Here is a 19826-nt window from a genome sequence, read left to right as displayed (position 1 = left end):
CTAGAAAGAGCAACAGGCAGAGCCAAAAGTGAGCAGCCCAATACTGGCACCAGCACCACACCTACATCTTTCTTCAATGCTGTTATTTCCAAGTGGTAAGTAACAGAAAAGCCTGCTCTCAGCTGTTAACAACATGACCTTACATTTTGTACTATTAAATTTCATCCCATTTTTAGTGTGTCAACCAAGGATATCCTTGTCTTCCCCTGTATTGACAATGCCTCCCAACTTTGGATAAGCAGCCAATTTCATTAGCGCATTCACTTCAGTGCGCCAAGATCGTTAATGAAAACTGGGCCCAGGACCAGCCATTGGGGAACTCCTCTAGTAATCTCTTATAATTCCTGTACTTATCTCAATCTTAACTAATAACTCACTATGTGGCACTGTAGCCAATGGATTGCTGAAGTCCAAAGCAATCAGTTCTGCCGCATTAAGTGTAACCTCCAACGTAATGCGGGGTGCAGGACTTCCCAGCATGGAAAAGCATCCAGAAATCATTTCAGAGGTGCCTGGGGAGTTTTAGAAATGTCCATCCCAATCTGTGTTAAAATATTCCAGTGGATAGTTAATGGCAGCGCTCAGAATTTCTACCTTATTCCAAGTCGTGATTTGTCTGACATCATCTCAGAGCCACTGGATCTTGTTACATCTTTGTCTGCTCCGTTAAGGACCTGTCTTCTCAAGTTCCTCTTCCCTGAGCAAAGCGTTCGTGTGCTGGGACCAGCTCCCCCCTTAATCTCCCCTTTGAAGAGTAAAACAGATCGAGTTCCTCGAGTCTTGGGGAACTCACTCGCGGTGTGTCCAACACATCAAGTTGCTTCACGGCTTTTCGCCGAACCTCTTCCCCACGCAGCGTCTTTTGTGCGCTGCTGACCCCTGAGCCACCAGCCCCGGCAGCTGGTCCCGGGCAGTCCTGGGCACTTGGGCGAGGGAAGGCTCCCTGCAGCCGGGGCCAGCACATCCAGCAGCGCATCCCTGGTGCTGCTGTGACAGTCCCCAACGCTCGACACCCGGGCCTGGGGCAGCACCGTGGGAGCTGCATGGCCCTGGGGGCCGCCCTGCAGAGCGCGACACCCCAGGGCCTTGCCCCACCGGAGCAGGCACCTGCCCAGGCCTGGACACCCGCCACGGCACTGCTCCCGCAGGTGTCCACGGGCCCAGCTCCTCCTCACCCGCAGCCCGCAGTGGGCGTCCCAAAGGGACAGCCAGCTTGCTCTTTCGGCTGAAAAAGCGACTGATTCTGCGAGCGGCTGCTGCTGGGGCAGGAAGGCACCAAGCCACCATCCCGCCCAGCTTTCGGGGGCGCCGGCTCCCCCTCCCAGGGCCCAGCCGTCCCGGAGGGGCTGCGGTGGCTCCTCGGCACCTCGGTGGCCACCAGCCACCTTCCTCTGCGCCCGGGGCCGCCGCAGCCCCTCGCCCGCGGCGCCCGCCCTCCCTGCCTCGGAAAGAAACCACATCAGGAAAGTATTCGGGGTATTTTTAGCCGCTTTGAATGCGATTTCGCAGCTGGAAGAGGGAGGAGCCAGCCCCGCGCCGCCCGCCGGCGCTCGCCGACCACCGCGAAGGGGCTCGGCCGCCCCCGGGCGGCGCCAGCAGGAGGCGCCCGCGACCTGCCGCCGCCGCCGCCGCCGCCGCCGCCGCCGCCGCCGCGCCGGGCCACGTCGGAGGGCGCGGGGGGCGCGGGCCCGGCCCGCCCCGAGCCCGCCCCGCGGCCGAGGCGCCCCCGCCCCGGGGTGCCAGGGCCCGGCGGCGGCGGCGGCGGCGGGCGGCGGCGGCGCGGGGGGCGGCGGAGGGCGGGCTGTGCCGGCTCCGCGCCTGCTGAAGCCATCAGCGCGGTGCTGAAGGCGAAGGCCGGGCTTGGAGCTCCCTCCCCCGCCCGTGGCCCGTCCCGGGGACGTCATGGGAGGGAGGTATAAAATTTCCGCGGCGGGGCCTGGAGAGAGGCAGTGTGTGCGGGAGGGAAGGGGCGCGGTGCGGTGCGGTGTGCCACGCCACCGGGGGTCGTCGGCCAGCGGAGCCCTCGGAGCAGCGGGCAGCCCGGCGGCGGGCCGGGCCGGGCCGGGCCGGGCGCGGGCTGCTGCCGCCGGGCTCCGCGGGGAGCGGAGCGGGGCCGCGCACCGGCCGCCCGCTGGGACGGGCGGGCAGCGGGGCAATGTAGGGCGCGGGGCCCGGCGGGGGCATGAATGGTGCAGCGAGAGGGGCGGGCGCCGCGCTCCCCCCGCGGCGGCGGGGCGGCCCAGCCCGCTGACACGTGCGGCGGCGGCGGCGCGGCGGGGCGCTCCCGGCTCCGCGCCGCCCCCGGCCCCGGCTCCGCGGGACGCGGGGAGGCGCATGGGGAAGGCGCCCGGCGCGGCGCGGCACGGAGCCTGCCGCTTCTCCTTGCGGAGCGCTGCCAGCTCTTCCTGGAAGTCCTGAATCGCGCTCGGCGCAGTGAGTTCATGCACCGCCTTGCCAAGCCTCAGCCTGCGGGATCTCGGGAGGCTGCCGCGAAAGCGCCGCCCGGTCTCCTGCGCCCGCTCGCCGCTCCCCGGGGGTCTCTCCTGGGGCGCCCCGCCGCGGCCCCCTCGCACATGAAGATGTACGTGCAAAGGGCTCTGGTGCTGCTCTGCCTGCTGAGCTTCGCCACCGTGAGCCTTTCGCTGTCCTCCTGCACCACCTTGGACCTTGACCACATCAAGAAGAAGAGGGTGGAAGCCATTCGGGGGCAGATCTTGAGCAAGCTGCGCCTCACCAGCCCCCCGGAGACCGTGGGGCCGGCGCATGTGCCTTACCAGATCCTGGCTCTCTATAACAGCACCCGGGAGCTGCTGGAGGAGATGGAGGAGGAGAAAGAGGAGAGCTGTTCTCAGGACAACACCGAGTCCGAATACTATGCCAAGGAGATCCATAAATTTGACATGATCCAGGGCCTCCCGGAGCACAGTGAGTTCCGGGCGGCCGTGCGCGGCGGGTGCGGCCGGCGCGGGATGCCGCGCCGCAGGGCGCCCCGCTGCCCGGGACGCGCGGGAGGCGGCTTGCGGGGCCGGGCAGGATCCCGGGGCCGGGGCGGAGGGGCCCCCGGGCGGGGGCGGCCTCGCGGCGGGCGGCGCTGGCGCTGCCGGCGGCGCGGGCGGACGCGGGGGCGGGCGCCGCGACGTGGGCCCCCTCTGTGGGGGCGCGTTTCCGCACGGCTGCGCGCCCGGGTGCGGAGGCGAGCCCGGGGCCGGCGGCGGGGTGCGCTACGGCCGCTGTCCCGGGCCCCCGGGCGGCGGGAGCCGAGTGGAGGCGACCTCCGAAAGCCCCGATAACCAGGCAGTGCGGGCTCACTCAGGGCCGCCCCGCCACGGGTGGCAGGCGCCGAGCACTGGCAGCGGGCAGGGATAGGTTTGCGGTGTCCTGGAAGGACATCGGCCCTGGCTGCAGCCAGGAAGCAGCACACCAAGCCCGCATCTGGAGCCCCGACATCCCAGAGAAGGCAGGGAGGGGAGGACAGAGCAGGAGGCTGGAGGAAAGAGGAGAAAGGGGAAGAAGACGAGAGAAGGGAAGAGGAGGCAGTTTGGGTCTCAGGGCGAACGCTTAGCATGGGGCTAGGAGAACGAAAAGGTCCCACATTAAAGGACAAGTCTTCCGCAGCTGGCAGCTGGCTCCTCCTTGCTGAAGCTCCAGTGCCTGCTGACAGGATACAGTCAACCTGTCCAGGCTGTGCAGAGCCCACATTGGCTGTAGAGAAGGTGGAAGGGCATTTGCCAAAAAGATTCCTGCATGGAAGACACTGTTTGAGGATGTTACTCAACTACTGAGGGGTCAGAGAGTGAGCAGAAGATAACAGGATGCTGAGCAGGTGCAAAACAGACAGCGAGGCAAAAGAGACCCTCACCACTAACAACATAGGCACTGAGGAAACATGACAGATGCTGAGCAGGTGCAGAGCAGATGAGCAGGCCCAGATGCAGACACTAAACAGATTCAGGTGCAGAAGCTGAGCAGATGCAAAGACAGAGACTGAGCAGACATGAACCCAAGCACATTGCAAATGCTGAGCAGATGGAGGCACAAGCAATCCTTTCAGTCAGTGCTTAATACTCCCTCCTGCTAGAAGAAGTTGGTGGGCATTCAGTCACATCACCATCCAGGGTGCTCTCTTGTGATGCAGTGCACTCTTGGGGACACTGAACACCAGCAGTTCCGGGGGAGGAGCTGGGACTCAGTATAGGCAGCCAGAATGCAGCTACTCTGCCAGGTTTATGTTAATCTTTACATATGATGAGCTGGAATAAGAGCCACAATGTGGTAATGCAACAGATTTCACTTAATCTCTAGCAGACTGCACTCCATATGCTTATATGATTAGCTTTTAGCGCAGGAGACCCCAAGACTCGAGGAACAGAAAGTGCACAGGGTATTAGCAGCTTACCCGTATTTCAACATTTTTGACCTACTAAAGCGCCCGTTGTGAAATGCTAAAAATGTATGGGTAAACCAAGTCTCTGCACAAAATAACATAGCCATACTATGAACCAGTTGGGTTCTGGAGCAGGAAACTGAAAAGCGCAGCAGTAGGAAATGAAGTCAGAGGGAAGTGGATTTGGGTGAAGTGGAGGGGTAAGAGGAGGATGTATGGTGCATAAGAAGGAGCAAGAAGACAGTGGGGAGAGAATGTGAGTTGGTGGTGTAAGTGCAAGACAGGGGAGCTCAGGGCAGTAAAAGTGCAGGTGAGTGCAGAGATCGCTGAGAGGAAACTCCCACAGCCACTGTCTACCAGATAAATACTGACCTCTCCTTTCCATTCCTATGGAAATGAATGGACCTTTCGCATTTCCATCTAGGACACCAGGACATGGCTCTGAGCAGTGGGTTCAGAAGACCAGCTAGTGTTAGGATTGAATTCCTGGGAGCCGGCTGGGTAGATCCCACTATCCAGAGAAAGAAACAACTTTGGAATTGGGTCACACTGGGAGAAACTGGCTCCAGATGGGCTGTGGTGTAGAGGCATGCTCTTTCTGAAACCTGGGGAGTTTCACTGCTTACACCGTTGCTGAATTTGGCCCTGTGTCTTCAAAAGTGGCTGATGTTCAACTTTCCCATGACTCTGTCACTGTGCCAGGTGGTGATCTCAGAGCATGCTCTGAGCCAGAGCCAGTCTCCTCCTGGGGGGAAGGGGAGGGCTGCTCCATTGAGGGAACTGTGAGGATGATACAGACAAGTCTGAAATGTGTATATACACACATGCACAAAAGAACTGTTCTAGCTCCAAACCATTAGTCAAACAGCTCCTTGGCTCAGAGAACTCACCCTTCTCCAAGACTTAAGGCTCAACAGTGAGGAAAGCTGAGGAGCAAAAATAGCAGCGGGGAGAGCCCGATCATTCTAGGAACGAAGCATTTTCAGGAGCAGGTCCCCCTTCCTACTTTGAGCTGTCTGATGGTTCAAAGGCAGCTCTTTCTGTTGTGCTTCCCAGGCTTATGGCAGGGAGTGGTAGCCATTGCCTGAATTATAAGGGACTTTCTTTGAGAGAATAACTGCATCTTGACCAACTTTTCACTTCAGAGACCACCTGAAACTCATGGGAGTTCAGACCCCCTTAGCACTGATTGTTGGCTAGATTCAAGCTCAGAGAGTATCTGCAATGGTCCAGCAAATTACTTTGCTTACCTTCCTGAGGAAAAACAGATGCCATTTTCCAAGCTCGTTTGAGAGAGGAGGCAGTTAAAGCCGTGGGTCTCTGGGGCCAAACATCCCTTCCCTCCAAACCTGCCACCTGCAGAGTTCCAGAAGGAAGAACTCCCTCTCTTCAGTTACACAGCTTCCTGACCAGTGGTACAATATGGAGTGAGGCAGTAGCTGCCCACAGACAGCTTGCCCTTCCTTGACATCAAACTCCAACTGCACAGCCATCAGCTTTCTTGGGGCTTGCCAGAAACAGCACCTACGCAGTATCCACCTGCACAGGCTCAGCAGCACACGGAGAACCTGCACCTCACTGAGAGCAGTGGTAGGAAGAGGAAGGTTCCTGGAAGAACGTGGTGCTCCCTGCATCATATCACCCACTTGAAAAGGCTGCTGGTCTCATCAGTCAGTCAATAGCGCTGAGGCTGTCCGGGCTCCAGAGTATTATAGACTCTTGATAGTCAGAAGTGCTAACAACAGGATGCATCTGTCCTACCAAACACAGACTGGCAGGTGTGCACATGGTATCATAGATTCCTTGTCTCCAGGCTTGCTTGCAGTCACTGAGTACTGTGGACTAGAAGAGCTTGTAGGAATATTGCTTCTGGGCTTTGTTCAATACCAGTATCTGGTCATGTCCCGATTCCAGTGTGATTAATGCACCCCAGGCTGGGACTAGACCAAGCTCCCTGATAAATCACCTCACCTCCTGTACCTGCGACCTCTTCCAAGAAGTACTTTGCCCAAAAGCAGTCAGCCAGAGGCAGCCCTTTACTGGGAGTGAGACCTGTGCTCTGGACTCCCTGTCACAAGAAGCAGAATCAGGCTCCAACATCACTGTGTTCAGAATGGGACACAGAACTTGGCTCCACCTCCCCATCACAGACGGCTTGTTGCTAGGGTATGAAGGGAATGTGAAACTTCTTCCTAGGGAAGGGAAGATAGCTTTTATTATCTCCACTAGGGAAGTCTCCCGAGACACCTGGACTTTGCTGGTGAAATAAGTAGGTAGAGGAAAATGTGGTGACAGCGGGGGAGATACCCTAGAGACAGTCACCTCTTACCAGCATCGTTTTCACACTTCTTAGCCAAGAATCTTAAGGAGCTGAGATACAATAAATGATTTTGCCTCTCATCTGCCCAGTGATGTACAATGAGGTCTGTCTAGCAATCCCTAAATAACATGTCCAGGTGCCACTGTTAGAAACACATACTAGGCTAGATGGACCACTGCTCTGACCCAGAAAGGCATTTCAACTGTTCTTACTGGGACATCCCTCATGGACAGCCAGTCTGCACTGAAATGGAAGGGCAGGCTGTTAACAACCCTATTAATAGGGCTAGCTTAAGGGGTGGTGGAGGGGGAGAATATTAGAATACAGTATCCAGCTAGACAGAACAGTTATCAGAGTTAGGCCTCAGCCAGGAAGATGCCTTTGGGCATTTAAAGAGATTGGGTTTTCTGCTGTGCTATTCCGTGGCACAAAACCTAAAACTGGTCACAGTGGTGGAGTCCCCACAGTGGGTGTCCTTTTGTGGCTTGGTGTGCTCCTTGAGCTGCAGGCTGTTGGGCTGAGCATACCTGCTTGTGGCTGCTACAGGGTCTGGCCTCTTGGAACTACTAAACATCCATCTCTTGAACAGTAGCCAGAGACCTTGTGTTTCCGTGTGGGAAAGCTGTTTCAATCAGTATTACAAACAGCAAAAAACTTCCAGTTAAATCTCAATGTGAGTATCTGGTCATTAGCTTAGTTGGTAAAACTGCAGCACCCTAAGAACACCTTTTTGTAAACTCGCTGAATTGGGGTGCAGCACAAGAGGAAGGCCTTCATCTTCATGGAGATGACTCTGGAAGTGCATCAGTGTTGCTCAGAGCAGAACTTGGTGTGGGAAGTTAGCCTCTGCTCTCAGGGGCTATCCCACACTAGGCTGTCTTCAGAACCTGTTTTCTTTGGGAGATAATGGTGCTGTGAAGAGAGGGGGCCAAGTGCAGGAATATAATTTGAAGTTTGCTAGGGCTTTCAGCCTATTTGTCACAGGCTGGAATTGTGGCTGGGAAGAGGTGATAGTTTTTCTGGGTTTTTTGGGGGGGGAGGTTGTTTTGTTTTGTTTTTTTAAGAACAACATAAATAAAACATCAGCTGGCATGATAGACAGCCCTGTGTTCATCTGGGCAACAGCCAGAGGTCATATGAGAGGCTCTGTATGACTGAAAGGAAACCTGCATGTGGCCAGAGAGCAGGAGCTGCTGAGTGTTATCTGCGGGAAGCCTTAATGATGCTAGCTAGAGCCTTGAGGGCTAACAATGGTCAATAGGAGAGGAGTAACAGGGCTGACAGAGCCTTTTCCATGGGACCAGAATAGTTCCAGTGAAAAGAGACTGTTTTTTTCAGCAGAACACATTGTTTTGTGGACAAAGACAGAGCGGACTCTGTTTTGGACCTCATGTGTTTTACCTACTCTCCTTTTGGGCATCTGCGGATTGGGTTGTGCTGCTCAACAGGCAGCCCTCCAGGCTGAGACTTGCTGTGTTATTTCCTGCCCATGTGTCTGATCTCTGCAGGCCTCTCAGCACTATTAATCTGTCCTTGAAGTACACGCTATCTAGTACCATCTATGAATTCCTCTTCCGAGTCATGAATGAAAACTGGTCTTAAAACTCAGTTCTTTCAGGACATAATGAATATGTCCCCCATCCCCAAGAAATCTTCCATACCTCATGCTTTATGGCCACTTGGCAGGCTTTCATTCCAGGACACAATGTCAAAGTTTGTAAAATTAAGATTCGAAGGTAATGAGATCAGATCCTATATGGCTTCACATCTCCAGCAAAAGCAGTCGCTCTATTGTCGTTACTAGGAATGGGCCGTACTAACTGCAGATGAGGTTGCCCCATCCTCCTGGCTAGGGTTGTCATTTTACATGCAGAGACTCATGAGCGTTAGCAACATTTGATGAACAGAGTTAGAAGACACAAGGTTAAAAATACTGTGGTTGATCTCCACTGAGTCTCTGGCTTGTACCATTGAAATAATGGTGGCAGTAGTGGGAAGATTCTGCAAGATATTCCAGTGTAGAGTAAATTTAAGAGAGTTCATCCTACGTTGTTATTTTTAGCCAGACAGTCATACTTTAGAGGTGGCAGGATGAATGGCAGGCCTCAGTTGGAAGGCTGTTTGTCAACCAATATGTTTATCCCAGATTTCCCACCTCTAGCCTATGGTTCTCAGTCTTTCCCTTTTTCTTTCTCGTAGATGAGTTGGGCATTTGCCCAAAAGGTGTCACCTCCAATGTGTTCCGCTTTAACGTGTCCTCAGCAGAGAAGAATAGCACCAACCTGTTCCGGGCCGAGTTTCGGGTGCTGCGTGTGCCCAACCCAAGCTCCAAACGCAGTGAGCAGCGCATTGAGCTCTTCCAGGTGAGTGTCCTTGCCTCCCCCCGTGCCCAAGCCAAGAGAAGCTTGGCTCCTTAATGTTTGCCTCAACTGATGTGTGCAAGGCAAAAGAAGAGAGAAAGAAGAAATCCCAGTTTTTTACCTCAGGCTTCTTCCAGCATACGAAGCGATGCATTCACCCTTTGTTCCTGTTACAGTTTCCCCACTCACATTGCCCAGCTGCTGTGGGAACCCTGGCATGGTGCCCACCCCAGCTCTTTGCTGCACTGAGAAGGGATTGGAAGAGGAACCCCTGGCTAGTGGAGGAGCACTGACCCCTCTGTCACATCTGCAAGCCTAGGCCCTTTGGCAGTTTTGCTCCTTTGGCTGTCAGCACAGTCGGTGCTAATCCAATGGGTGGAGCTCTCTGTCTTGTCACAGACTCACTGGAAAAGAAACGCTTGCTCTCAATGTTCCTTTCATCAGCAGCTTCTTTGGGGCACAATTCCTGGCACAGTTAATATGGGTGCTTATCTGGAGTTGGTCTGAGCCCTCTGACTCTCCTGACAGAATCAGGTCTGATCCTGATTTGGAGTTGATCTCAGGCAGGGCTGGACCACCCAGCTAATGGCACAGTTTAGCATTCAGGCTGCACATTCCCACAGGTTGGCATCTACCCATTTTGCAGTAAGAATGCAGCTAAAATTGCCCTCTGGCTGCTAGCTCTTCAGAACTACCTGGAATTCCTCTCCAGAGGTTAGAGCAATTCTCCACCAATCCCAGAACATCTCCACAGTGCTCTGTGGCACAAGCCTGGAGTCCTGCAGCAAGGAGGACCTTGCACTGACTGCGACTTTCTGCCTGGAAGGGGGAAAGGAAGTCAGACCAGGGATGAGGTCTCCAAACCTGATCAGTCCTGGTATGTTTTGACAGAAGCAGAAGCATGGAGGATACCTGAAAATGCCATTAACAGACTTGCTAGGCAAGGGACCCCTGGCACAACCCTGTCTTGCCCACTACTGGTTATACACTGAAATACAGGTCCGCTTCCCACAGGCATATACAGAAACAAAACTACCTATTAGATCTCCTGCAGCCTGTAGAGATGTGCCCGAAACAAGGATGAACTAGGAGAAGTGGGCTGCTCAGGACCCAGGGAAAGGTGCTAAGTAGATCTCTAAAGTTCAGACTGGTTGGGAAGCATGTCCCTCACACCTGGCCAGGGCATTCCTGGTGCCTTCCTTGCTGGGACCCACCTCCTGAATTAGTTTGTAACAAGGTGTGGAAGAAAAAAGAGACAAGGTTATCCCTTCCTTCTGTGCTGCACAGGCTGATTCTCTCTACCCCTCCTTCCAATGCAGATCCTTCGGCCGGATGAGCACATAGCAAAGCAGCGCTACCTCAGTGGCAGGAATGTGCAGACACGGGGCTCCCCTGAGTGGCTGTCCTTTGACGTCACCGAGACTGTGCGTGAGTGGCTCCTGCACAGAGGTAGGGGTCTGGGCTGGGTTGGGTGTCAAGGCACCCATAGTAATGTGGATTAATGTACACAGGAGAATCTCCCTGCTCTCCTTCTTGCAGGAGCAGGGCTAACATGGCGAGCAACTTCTTTCAGTGTGAGAACAAGCCTTCCTCCAGAGAGCTATCTCAGTGCATGCTGTTTGCTAGCTTCCTAGCTCCTAACTTGGTCCTGGAGTTCCCGCTCTGTAGCTCTGTGGGCTGAGCATAACTAAGAATTCATCCTCTGGAGGAGGAAGTTCTTTTTACTGAGAAATGCTGGCACTTCTTTTAGTTCTTTGATTCTAAGCCCAGAAGGTACCCCTCCAATTGTCTGATCTATAATCTGCGACACACACAAAATGAAGATTGCTGTGGTTCAATTCTCATGTGAACTAGAGTAGATCTTGTAGGAAAAAACTGCAAGGATCCTGACTTCTGTAGCTGTTTACAGGTTGGCAGGTATAAAGGTGAGGAAATACCAGAGGCTGACACACCTAGACAGATGGAGGCTTCAGTACTGCAGAGAACATACCTCTGCCACCACTGGGCAGCCCAACAGATAGTTATGGGGCAGCTCCCAGCAAGAACACTGACCCCATTCACAGCTGGAGCATAGGAATCGTGACTCACAGCTGGACTGGCCTCACAGATGGAAGCTAGGTGCCACTGAAAACTGGAATGCAGGCGCTGGCAAACAGCCGCTCTCTGGAAGGATGAGCTGTGAGTTGTAGACTTCTCCTTTTTTGAAGCAATCTAAGTTTTGTCCTGGTGGCTGGAGTTGAGTGCTGGAATTGCCTGCCCTGGGCACGCACACTAGCTGACAGACATCACAGAACATACAGCGCTTAGGAAAGAAGGTGCCCAGGCATCTTGTCAATGCCCCAGGGAGCCAGATGTTTTAATTCATGACACAACACAGAAAAGGAGCTTTCATAAGAGCCTTGTGTTTCCTGAGTCAGGCCCACACAGCATGACCAGTCCAGGAAGTTATTATGAAAATAGTCGTGCCTCTGGAAGGTCTGTTACTTACACCGCTACGAGTTCAACAAAACAGGAGGCTGCAGCTGCTGAGAAAAAAATGCTTCCAGTGAAATATTTATCCATATCCAACTTGCTCATTTTCAGATCTCTCCTTCAGACACTAAGCAGAAGCCAGATAGTAGATAGGTAGGTACTGAGGATGGCAATACTGACTTAATGCAGACACTGCAGGCCAGCTTTTCAAAATACCTGTTTTCCATTGGAACTCTTTGAAGCTCACAAACGCTTTTGGATGCTGAATAGCCTAGAAAATTTAATCAGAAGCACCCTTTTCACCTGAGCAAGAAGCTCCCTTTAGCAAGAGCAAGGCTTTTGGCACAAATGAAGCCACAAGATTCTGCTTCCCATTCTCCTTTCCAAGTCAGCTTCTGTCACCCAACTCTCATGGCATCCATGACTTTGTGACCAACCCACAAACTAGGAGTGATGGCAGTACTTGGCCTCTCTGGAACTTCCCTGCTCCAGAACAGTCCCAGTTGAGGAAGATTGTTTCTCACAGAGTCGTCTTCTTCTTTGCAGAGTCCAACCTGGGCCTGGAAATCAGTATACACTGTCCTTGCCATACTTTTCAGCCCAATGGAGACATCGTGGAGAATTTGCATGAGGTGTTGGAGATCAAATTCAAAGGTGATACCAAGAGCTGGGTTAAGGGAGGCTCTGGGGGAACAGAAAGCTGAGAGTGTCTAAAGAAAAACAAATTGAAGTCTTGCTTTGTGCATTTGAGTGTTTTACCTTGCATAACATTTGTCTTAAGGCATACATATCTGGATTTGCATGTTAATTATATGGATATATCTATTTTATATGTAAGTTAGAAAGGGGAGAAAGGAAGAGCAGGTTGGATGGGTTTGCATGAGTGTCTGTAGAAGGAATAATTTTCTATTTTAATGTCTCTCTGGGAAGTTCAGCTTGATGCCTTCTCAGATTTCCACAGAGGCTCTGCTTTCCAGTTAGGGTGACTGAAACACAAGGAAGTCAGGCATCCTGTGTGAGGTGGCCCAGAGAGTCAGTGGCTTGGCTGGCCTAAGAACTAGGAACCTCCTGGCTTGCAGCCCTGGGCTGCAGCCACTGGCCCCCACAGGCTCCATTTCTGAAGGCTGTTTTGCAGAGTGCCAATGATCTGACATCTTCTTTAAACCATTCATCTTCCTGCCTGTCCTGGGACCAAAGCCAGGAATGAGTGGGATGGATTAATGGCCCCACCAGCAGTTTGCAAATGGTAAAACAGGTGGCCCACAAGCCTGTTTCAGGTTTGCAGCAGTCAAGTTCATCAGGAATAAAAAAGGTCTCTGTGAGGGAAGAAGTCCCAGAGTAAGTGGCATGGTGACTGAATCCCTTTCACCCTGGTTCAAGAGGAGGCATAAGAGCGTTAAATGCACTGAAGAGTCTCCTTGCATCCTCCACTTCTACATTAACAGCTTCTTTATGGACCTTGTTTGTCTCTGAAGGCATTGATAGTGAGGATGACTATGGCCGTGGGGACTTGGGGCGCCTAAAGAAGCAGAAAGACCTGCATAATCCCCACCTCATTTTGATGATGTTACCCCCGCATCGGCTGGAGGGTCCATCGTTGGGAGGCCAGAGAAAGAAACGAGCCCTGGATACCAACTACTGTTTCCGGTAAGCCAGAATCCTGCCTGGAGTTACTGGGTCCCATGCCTGAAGTGGGCAAACCTGGCAAGACTCCAGGATATTGGGAAAGTCGGGGCCCTCCAAGGGGGTTTTAGGTCACCGTGATGCCCCAGAGGCCATCTGAGGAGCACAGCGCAGCAGGCTGTTCCTCAGGGAGTTCAAGAAGGACACACTGGCCGGGTCAGCAGAGTCACTCTGTGCTCCTGGGTGAGCCCACTGGTTAGAGGGAGACTCCTGAGCAGGTTCCCAGAGCACAAAACAGGCAAGGACCTGCTACAGCCTTTTGCCAGGCCCAAGTGTATGATGAGTATCTGGGACTTGCAGCGCCCCATCCCTGCTCTGGGGCACCCACCTTCCTAGGGATCTCTCGCTGTGCTAGTGGTAGAGCCGCCTAGTGGTCGGAGCCAGTACAGACCTGCCCAGTACTCTTCCCGGCCCTGTTGTTTCTTTACACTCAGCAAAAATGAGCATGGTGTCACAATGGGAACTGGTGATACTAGTCCTTCTGCTCAGGAAGCTGCATCGTATAATATGTACATATATGTATACTCGTGTATAATACCCTTCTCTAGATTAACTTTGCGTCAATACTGTGTTGCAGGAACCTGGAGGAGAACTGCTGCGTGCGTCCTCTTTACATTGACTTCCGACAGGACCTGGGCTGGAAATGGGTCCACGAGCCCAAAGGCTACTTTGCTAACTTTTGCTCAGGCCCTTGTCCCTATCTCCGCAGTGCAGACACGACTCACAGCACGGTATATCCAGCACATTATCCTATTAGGGCTTGTGGCTTTGGCTCCCCCTTCCTCCCTAAGTCTGATCTCATCTGGTCTCTTCAGTGCAGCAAAAGCAGTCCGGATCAGTACTTTTACAAAAAAACACTCCAAGGAAAATTCAGGGGACAGTGTGGGTGGGTCAACCGGGTACGGGTAGGACGTTCTTCCTTTGGAGTCAATACTGAGTCCATGCTTCAGGCAAATATTGAGGAGGAGGAAGATGCTGTCTCTTGAACGAGATGTAAAAATAGCAGGCCTAATGATTTTAGGGCACTTACTTATTTAGTATTAGTCACGGTGTTACCGGAATTGTTCACATAAAATGTGAACTCTGATAATTACATTCTGCCTAAATTTCCTGCAGTTTTCACTAGACAGAGGATTTTTCTGCACTCTGTGTCAGGTTGTCATGTAAAACTTGTGCCATAGCACATAGCTGCTGTCGTACCACAGGGCCAGCTGGAGCCCAAGACTGAAGGGAAGCCTGTGTCCATGCCCAGAAGTGAACATGGCCATGCAATAAGCTCTCCATTCTGCATAGGCATCCTTTCCAGCTGTATGAATCCAACCTGACCTATGGTGAGGAGGAGCCCACTAGGCAGTGAGATTCATGAGTAAAACCAGCTGAAAGCAAATGTTTCTAGGTAACTTATGCATAACCTCAGTTTGACATAAGTTCCCTGGGCAATCTTTGGAAAGAATAGCATCTGACCCTGGCTAGTGTCTAGAGCAAAGGAAAAAAAAGAGCAATACAAATGAATGGACATGGGCAGGAGAACCACCAAGGGGAGAAGACAGACTAAAGGGCAAGCCATTATTAAATAAAGCAAGAAAAGCCCGAGGAAAATGCTGTGCTTCTGTCCACAGACCAGAAGAAGCAACAAGCTGGGCAGTGCAACAGCTCACGAGCAACTTAGCTTCAGGCTTCACTAACAAAGTTACTGGAAAAAGCAGATTCGGGGAAGAATAGGTAGCTGAGTAAAGATAATATTTTGGGAAAGACAGTAACAATTTCATGATAGATTGAGAGTCTGCACAGCTGCAGGGCTGGCTGAAGAAGTGGACAGATGCTAGATATTAAGCACAAGGCAGAGCAAGTGAAATCAGCAGCTTAGAAAGAACAACATGCATGTAGGGTAGTACCTTTTCCATCCAATTGCCCTCAGAAGCTCTCTAGGACTGGACTGAATCAGTGTGAGTGAAAGGAGAATTTAGGCTGGTTCCTAATGTTCTTTTCTTGAGCAAGAAAAGAAACGGTCACAGAACGATTGAGGTTGGAAGGGACCTTTAAAGATCATCTAGTCCAACCCCCCCTGCTCAAGCAGGGTCACCTAAAGCAGGTGGCCCAGGAGCCTGTCCAGATGGTTTTTTAATATCTCCAAAGATGGAAGCTCTATAACCTCTCTCGGTAACCTGTTCCAGTGCTCAGTCACCCTCAAGATAAAAAAGTTTTTCCTTATGTTCAGACAGAACTGCCTGTGTTTCAGTTTGTGCCCGTTTCCCCTCATCCTATCACTGGGCACCACTGAAAAGTGTTTGGCACCCATCTTCTCTATACTCTCCCTTCAGATATTTATATGCATTGATCAGATCCCCTCTCAGTCTTCCTTTCTCCAACCTAAGTAGTCCCAGCTCTCTAGCCTTACCTCATATGAGAGATGCTCTAGTCCCTTTATCATCTTACCAATCAAGTGGTAAGGTTAGCTGAATGACCTGAGCACTCTTTAGAACACTAGAGTTGCTGTTGGCTGACCTACACCACCTAGGAAAAACATGGTGAAAAGTAGACTTCTCACCATGCCATTTATCCTACTCTGCCTCTGTGGAGTACAGTGGCCCTAGAGCATGACATACCTGCCATGGTACAGCTGAGGCCTTCACTCAGTATCCCAGAGAGCTTCCACCATAAAGACTGCAATTACATGGATCTGGATGATAGAACAGGATATTTCCTTAGCACTCTCATCCCTAAAGACTGTAAAATAGTTAACAGACAGTGTGCCAGACCTTCTCATTTAAGCCAGGTAGGTGCTAATGAGAGTACAGTAGTGCAGGAGAGATCATATTTTGGCCCCACAACTCAATAAATTGCTTACCTCTGAAAAGCGGCCACCTCTGGCAAGAAACATGGCAACTGTTCTGTGACCGTTACATGGCTCAAGTGTACAATCATCTGTGGGCTGGGGCCAGCAGGGAGGAGGAATCCAGTGGAGTCCCACAGGACACTGTCCTGGCTCCAGCATTATAGTGTAATGACTTGGAGGATGGAATGGAGAGAGAAAGCATGAGACACTTCAAAGCTGGGAGGAAACTGTGGATACTTGGGAGGGCTGGCATCCACCCAGTGCTATCTAGAGATGTTGGTTGAAACAAGCAGCACTGATTTTCATTTTTTCTTTTAGTTTCTTTAATTGAGCCCAAAACAACATGGTGTCAGGCTGGTTCCATGCAGCTTTGTTAAAAGCAAAAATTGTGACACTTATCATCTGCCATACCAAATCAAAGATGAAGGCGTCAGCTACTTGCACTCCTTCAACCCCTTACTCCAAGCATCAGCCACAGAGCAGGGCTGCCTCAATTGAAAAAAAAAAAAAAAAAAGAGCCAGGCCTGGCAGGCAAGATCCTTTAGGAGCAAAAGAGCCAGGCCTGGCAGGCAAGATCCTTTAGGAGCAGGCCATTATTGGGAAGTGACAGGCAACTCTCGGGGAAATGCCCTCTAATGAGCATTAGTCCAAACACGTAGAGATCTGTTGGCACTGCAGATCCTTCCTGTCCTGAACCCACTTAAATGGATTCTTGACTTTGTCACCACATTTACTTTGTTTCCCCAGGTGCTGGGCTTGTACAACACGCTGAATCCTGAAGCATCTGCTTCACCCTGCTGCGTCCCTCAGGACCTGGAGCCACTTACTATCTTGTACTATGTTGGGAGGACCCCCAAAGTGGAGCAGCTCTCCAACATGGTGGTGAAATCCTGCAAGTGCAGTTGAAAGGCACGCTGGGCCACCCAAAGCCAAGAGAGAAAGTGTCAGCGCCCACTCTCCTGCTCCCAAGATAACGTAAAAGGAACTAGGGGGCCAGAGACTGCACATGCTGAGGCCCAAGCACCAGCACCTGTGGCTGGTGGTCTGGCAGCCCTTGGGGAATCTCTTCTGGAACGTTTCTTGGTCTTGTTGGCGGTGTCACCTTCCTTCTAGGAGTTATTTTGGTGACATAAAGGCCACACTCTCCAAAATGGCCGGACAGTTGGTGTGGAAGAGAGAGACAGAGTGGAGGAACTGCTGTATGTTTGAATGCTGAGGTAGCTGAACTAGGAGAGAGAGAGAATGAAAAAGAGCAGTTGAAAGGGGGAAGGGAAACTGGGTGATGTTTCCTATTCTGGCTTTAGCTATCTTGGGTCCTCAGCCCTCCCCAATGGCCTGAAGAATTAAGGTTTTCCTTTCAGGAGGAAATCCTTAAATTTTCTTTAGAAAAAGAAAATGCACCAAGAAGGGAAGCTGATCAGAGATGCACTCAGACTTTTGTTCCTCAGAGGTGTGATCCAGGAGTCTTTCAACTAAAACAGTGTCTCTGCCAAACCTGCAAATCTGTTTGGCAGATCCTGGCTACCATTTTCTAAGAGCAAAATGCAAGGTTCCCAGCCAGCCTGGTGAGGGTGGGCAGATATGAGGAAAAAGGGTGCTGAGCCCATTTGCAGAAGGACTCATGACTCCTTCATTCAGCTCTTTTCCCTTCATGGAGTTTCTGAGGGATGGTTTCTGGGTCAGGGCAGGAGCAATACCTGTGGTCCCTGAATTTTGGACCCATTCACTCTTGAGATGATTTGCCCTGAGGACCCTTTGTTGTGGTTTGTGAGGTGCTTTGGGGAGTTCTGCACCTATTCTGCACAGTGACCTGAACATGGCCCAGGCCTCACCTGACAAGACTTCAAAAAATATTAATCTCAAAAACATTGTAAAAAATAAATATTTTGGGGGGAAACGCTCTTTTTTCATATGGAAGTTGTTTGTTGAAGGGTTAGATGGTTTGCCATTTTTCAAGTATTGCTGCTGCAACATCCTTGGATCACTCGGAAACCTTTCCCCTTTCCAAATCATCTCATCAAAGGAACAGATAAAATTTAGGTCAGCCAGAGAGCCACAGAATGGTACCCCTCAAACAGTGCCTGGAGTGTGTGTGCCTTGTTCTTCCCCAGTTCCTCTGATATGCACATCACCTCTGGCATCTCCTTTTGGTAGAGTCATACAAACCTCCCCTCAAACGTAAAACACTTCCAACAATAGTGTTTAAATTACCAGGGCACTGCAGTTGCCACAGCTTAGTAATGTCCGTTTATATATGTCCATATATATATGGCTGCCAGTACAGACCCAGCTGTGTGTGTGCAACCCCCAAATTTACCATGAACATTGCAGACACTCATAAAGGTTCATGGATGTGACCCTGGCAAGTAATCAATACCCTCTCTGAAAAATGTTTTTTTTTTTTCAACTGTGGATATTCCCAAAGGTAAAATCTCTGGTGCTTCGATGCCACGCGGGACTCAGGGGCTGCATTCCTCACTCCTCTGACTCCCCAAACCACAAATACTTAAAGCCATGTTCTGACACCCACAAAAGTTCCTCCCTGTCCCCTCCCAATTCCTGGTCCCCAACAACTGAGTGTAAAACTTAGCTAGTTCCTCGGTTGTGGCCAGGGCTCTCCATGGGTCTCAGAATGCAGCTCTTCCCTCAAGCTGGAGTTTCTCTTTTCTTTACAGAAGTGACTGCTTCCATATACCTCACCATGATGCTGCCTCAACATGTAATTTCAAACATTTTAATAAACTGTAAACATGCCCTCTTGCCCCACACGCACACACACCAGTTCTGAGCTGGCTAGGGATTAGCAAAGATGGGTCAGCGTAGGGAGCCTGCCAACCTGTGTGACATTTTGGCTGGGGCACACATGCTCTGATAAACAATCCCTCCCCATTGCTTAACTTTCTCTCTTTCATCTCTCTGGGGCTTCTTGACCTGTCATCGGTGTTAACGATGAAGCGTGCAACTTGGATCAGTCCTGCAGCGCTAGCAGCTCATGCTGCTGCTTTCCCCCTGCCTGTCCCAAGCAGGGAGTGGATGAATGCATGCATCGTGATTATACTATCATGCTGATAGACAGACTTAGAGACGATGTGTTAGGGGCGGGGGTGGGATTCAGATGCCAGTTGGCATAGGAATCTTTTCTAATCTTTTAGCAGCAGCCCCTGGGGAGGTTTTGGTTTACAAGCTGGAGTTTGGTCTTTGGTGATTGTTCCTTGTGAGCCCTGGGTTGGCTCCACTGCCCATCCAATTGAAAGGCTTCCTTGCTATGAAGGGAAAAAAAACCCAACAACAACAAATAACAAGCAGGGGGAGCTGCAAAGGGTTGAGCTAGAACACTAGCTTCATAATCATACGTGGCACTTAGAGCACGTCAAAACCGTCCACAGATTAACCATGGCAAACCCCTCCGAGATAGGTCTGCTTGGCTAGCCTTTGTTCACTGCTGTTCCTAGGTGGCAGGGAGGGGCAGCAGAGAGACCAAGCCAGGTGTCTAAAGGGTGCTTGGAGAGGAGATAATATGAGAATGGAGAAATCAGGGAAGTTGAATCCCAGGGTATCCAATCAGTAAGAATGACACAGGTAACCTCATGGCTACAATAATCCTTGAAGTCAAAGAGACTTAATTTCTTTCTCTTTCCAGATCTCCTAGCCACATTTGAGAATTAGATTCATGAGACAGGATCTGCATTCTCTTTCTTAAGGCTAAAATTGCTTTCCTAGGGCTGCTTAGCTATAACTCAGCAACAAGATAAACTGCCTATATTGGGTTAA

General features: G+C 51.5%; 1 protein-coding gene across 1 annotated transcript; it reads left to right on the top strand.

The window, feature by feature from the left end:
* Positions 1–2186: 2186 nt before the first annotated feature.
* On the top strand, positions 2187–18412 carry TGFB3 (transforming growth factor beta 3). The gene is made up of 7 exons (XM_068946627.1): positions 2187–2925; positions 8904–9067; positions 10384–10513; positions 12083–12190; positions 13012–13183; positions 13797–13950; positions 16803–18412. The coding sequence occupies exons 1-7, from the start codon at positions 2187–2189 to the stop codon at positions 16959–16961; spliced, it is 1626 nt and encodes a 541-aa protein (XP_068802728.1). The 3' UTR covers positions 16962–18412.
* The last annotated feature ends 1414 nt before the right edge of the window (positions 18413–19826 follow it).

This window comes from Struthio camelus, chromosome 5 (genome assembly GCF_040807025.1).
Source record: "Struthio camelus isolate bStrCam1 chromosome 5, bStrCam1.hap1, whole genome shotgun sequence".
Lineage (NCBI taxonomy): Eukaryota > Metazoa > Chordata > Aves > Struthioniformes > Struthionidae > Struthio > Struthio camelus.
This window is presented reverse-complemented; position numbering and strand designations above follow the sequence as displayed.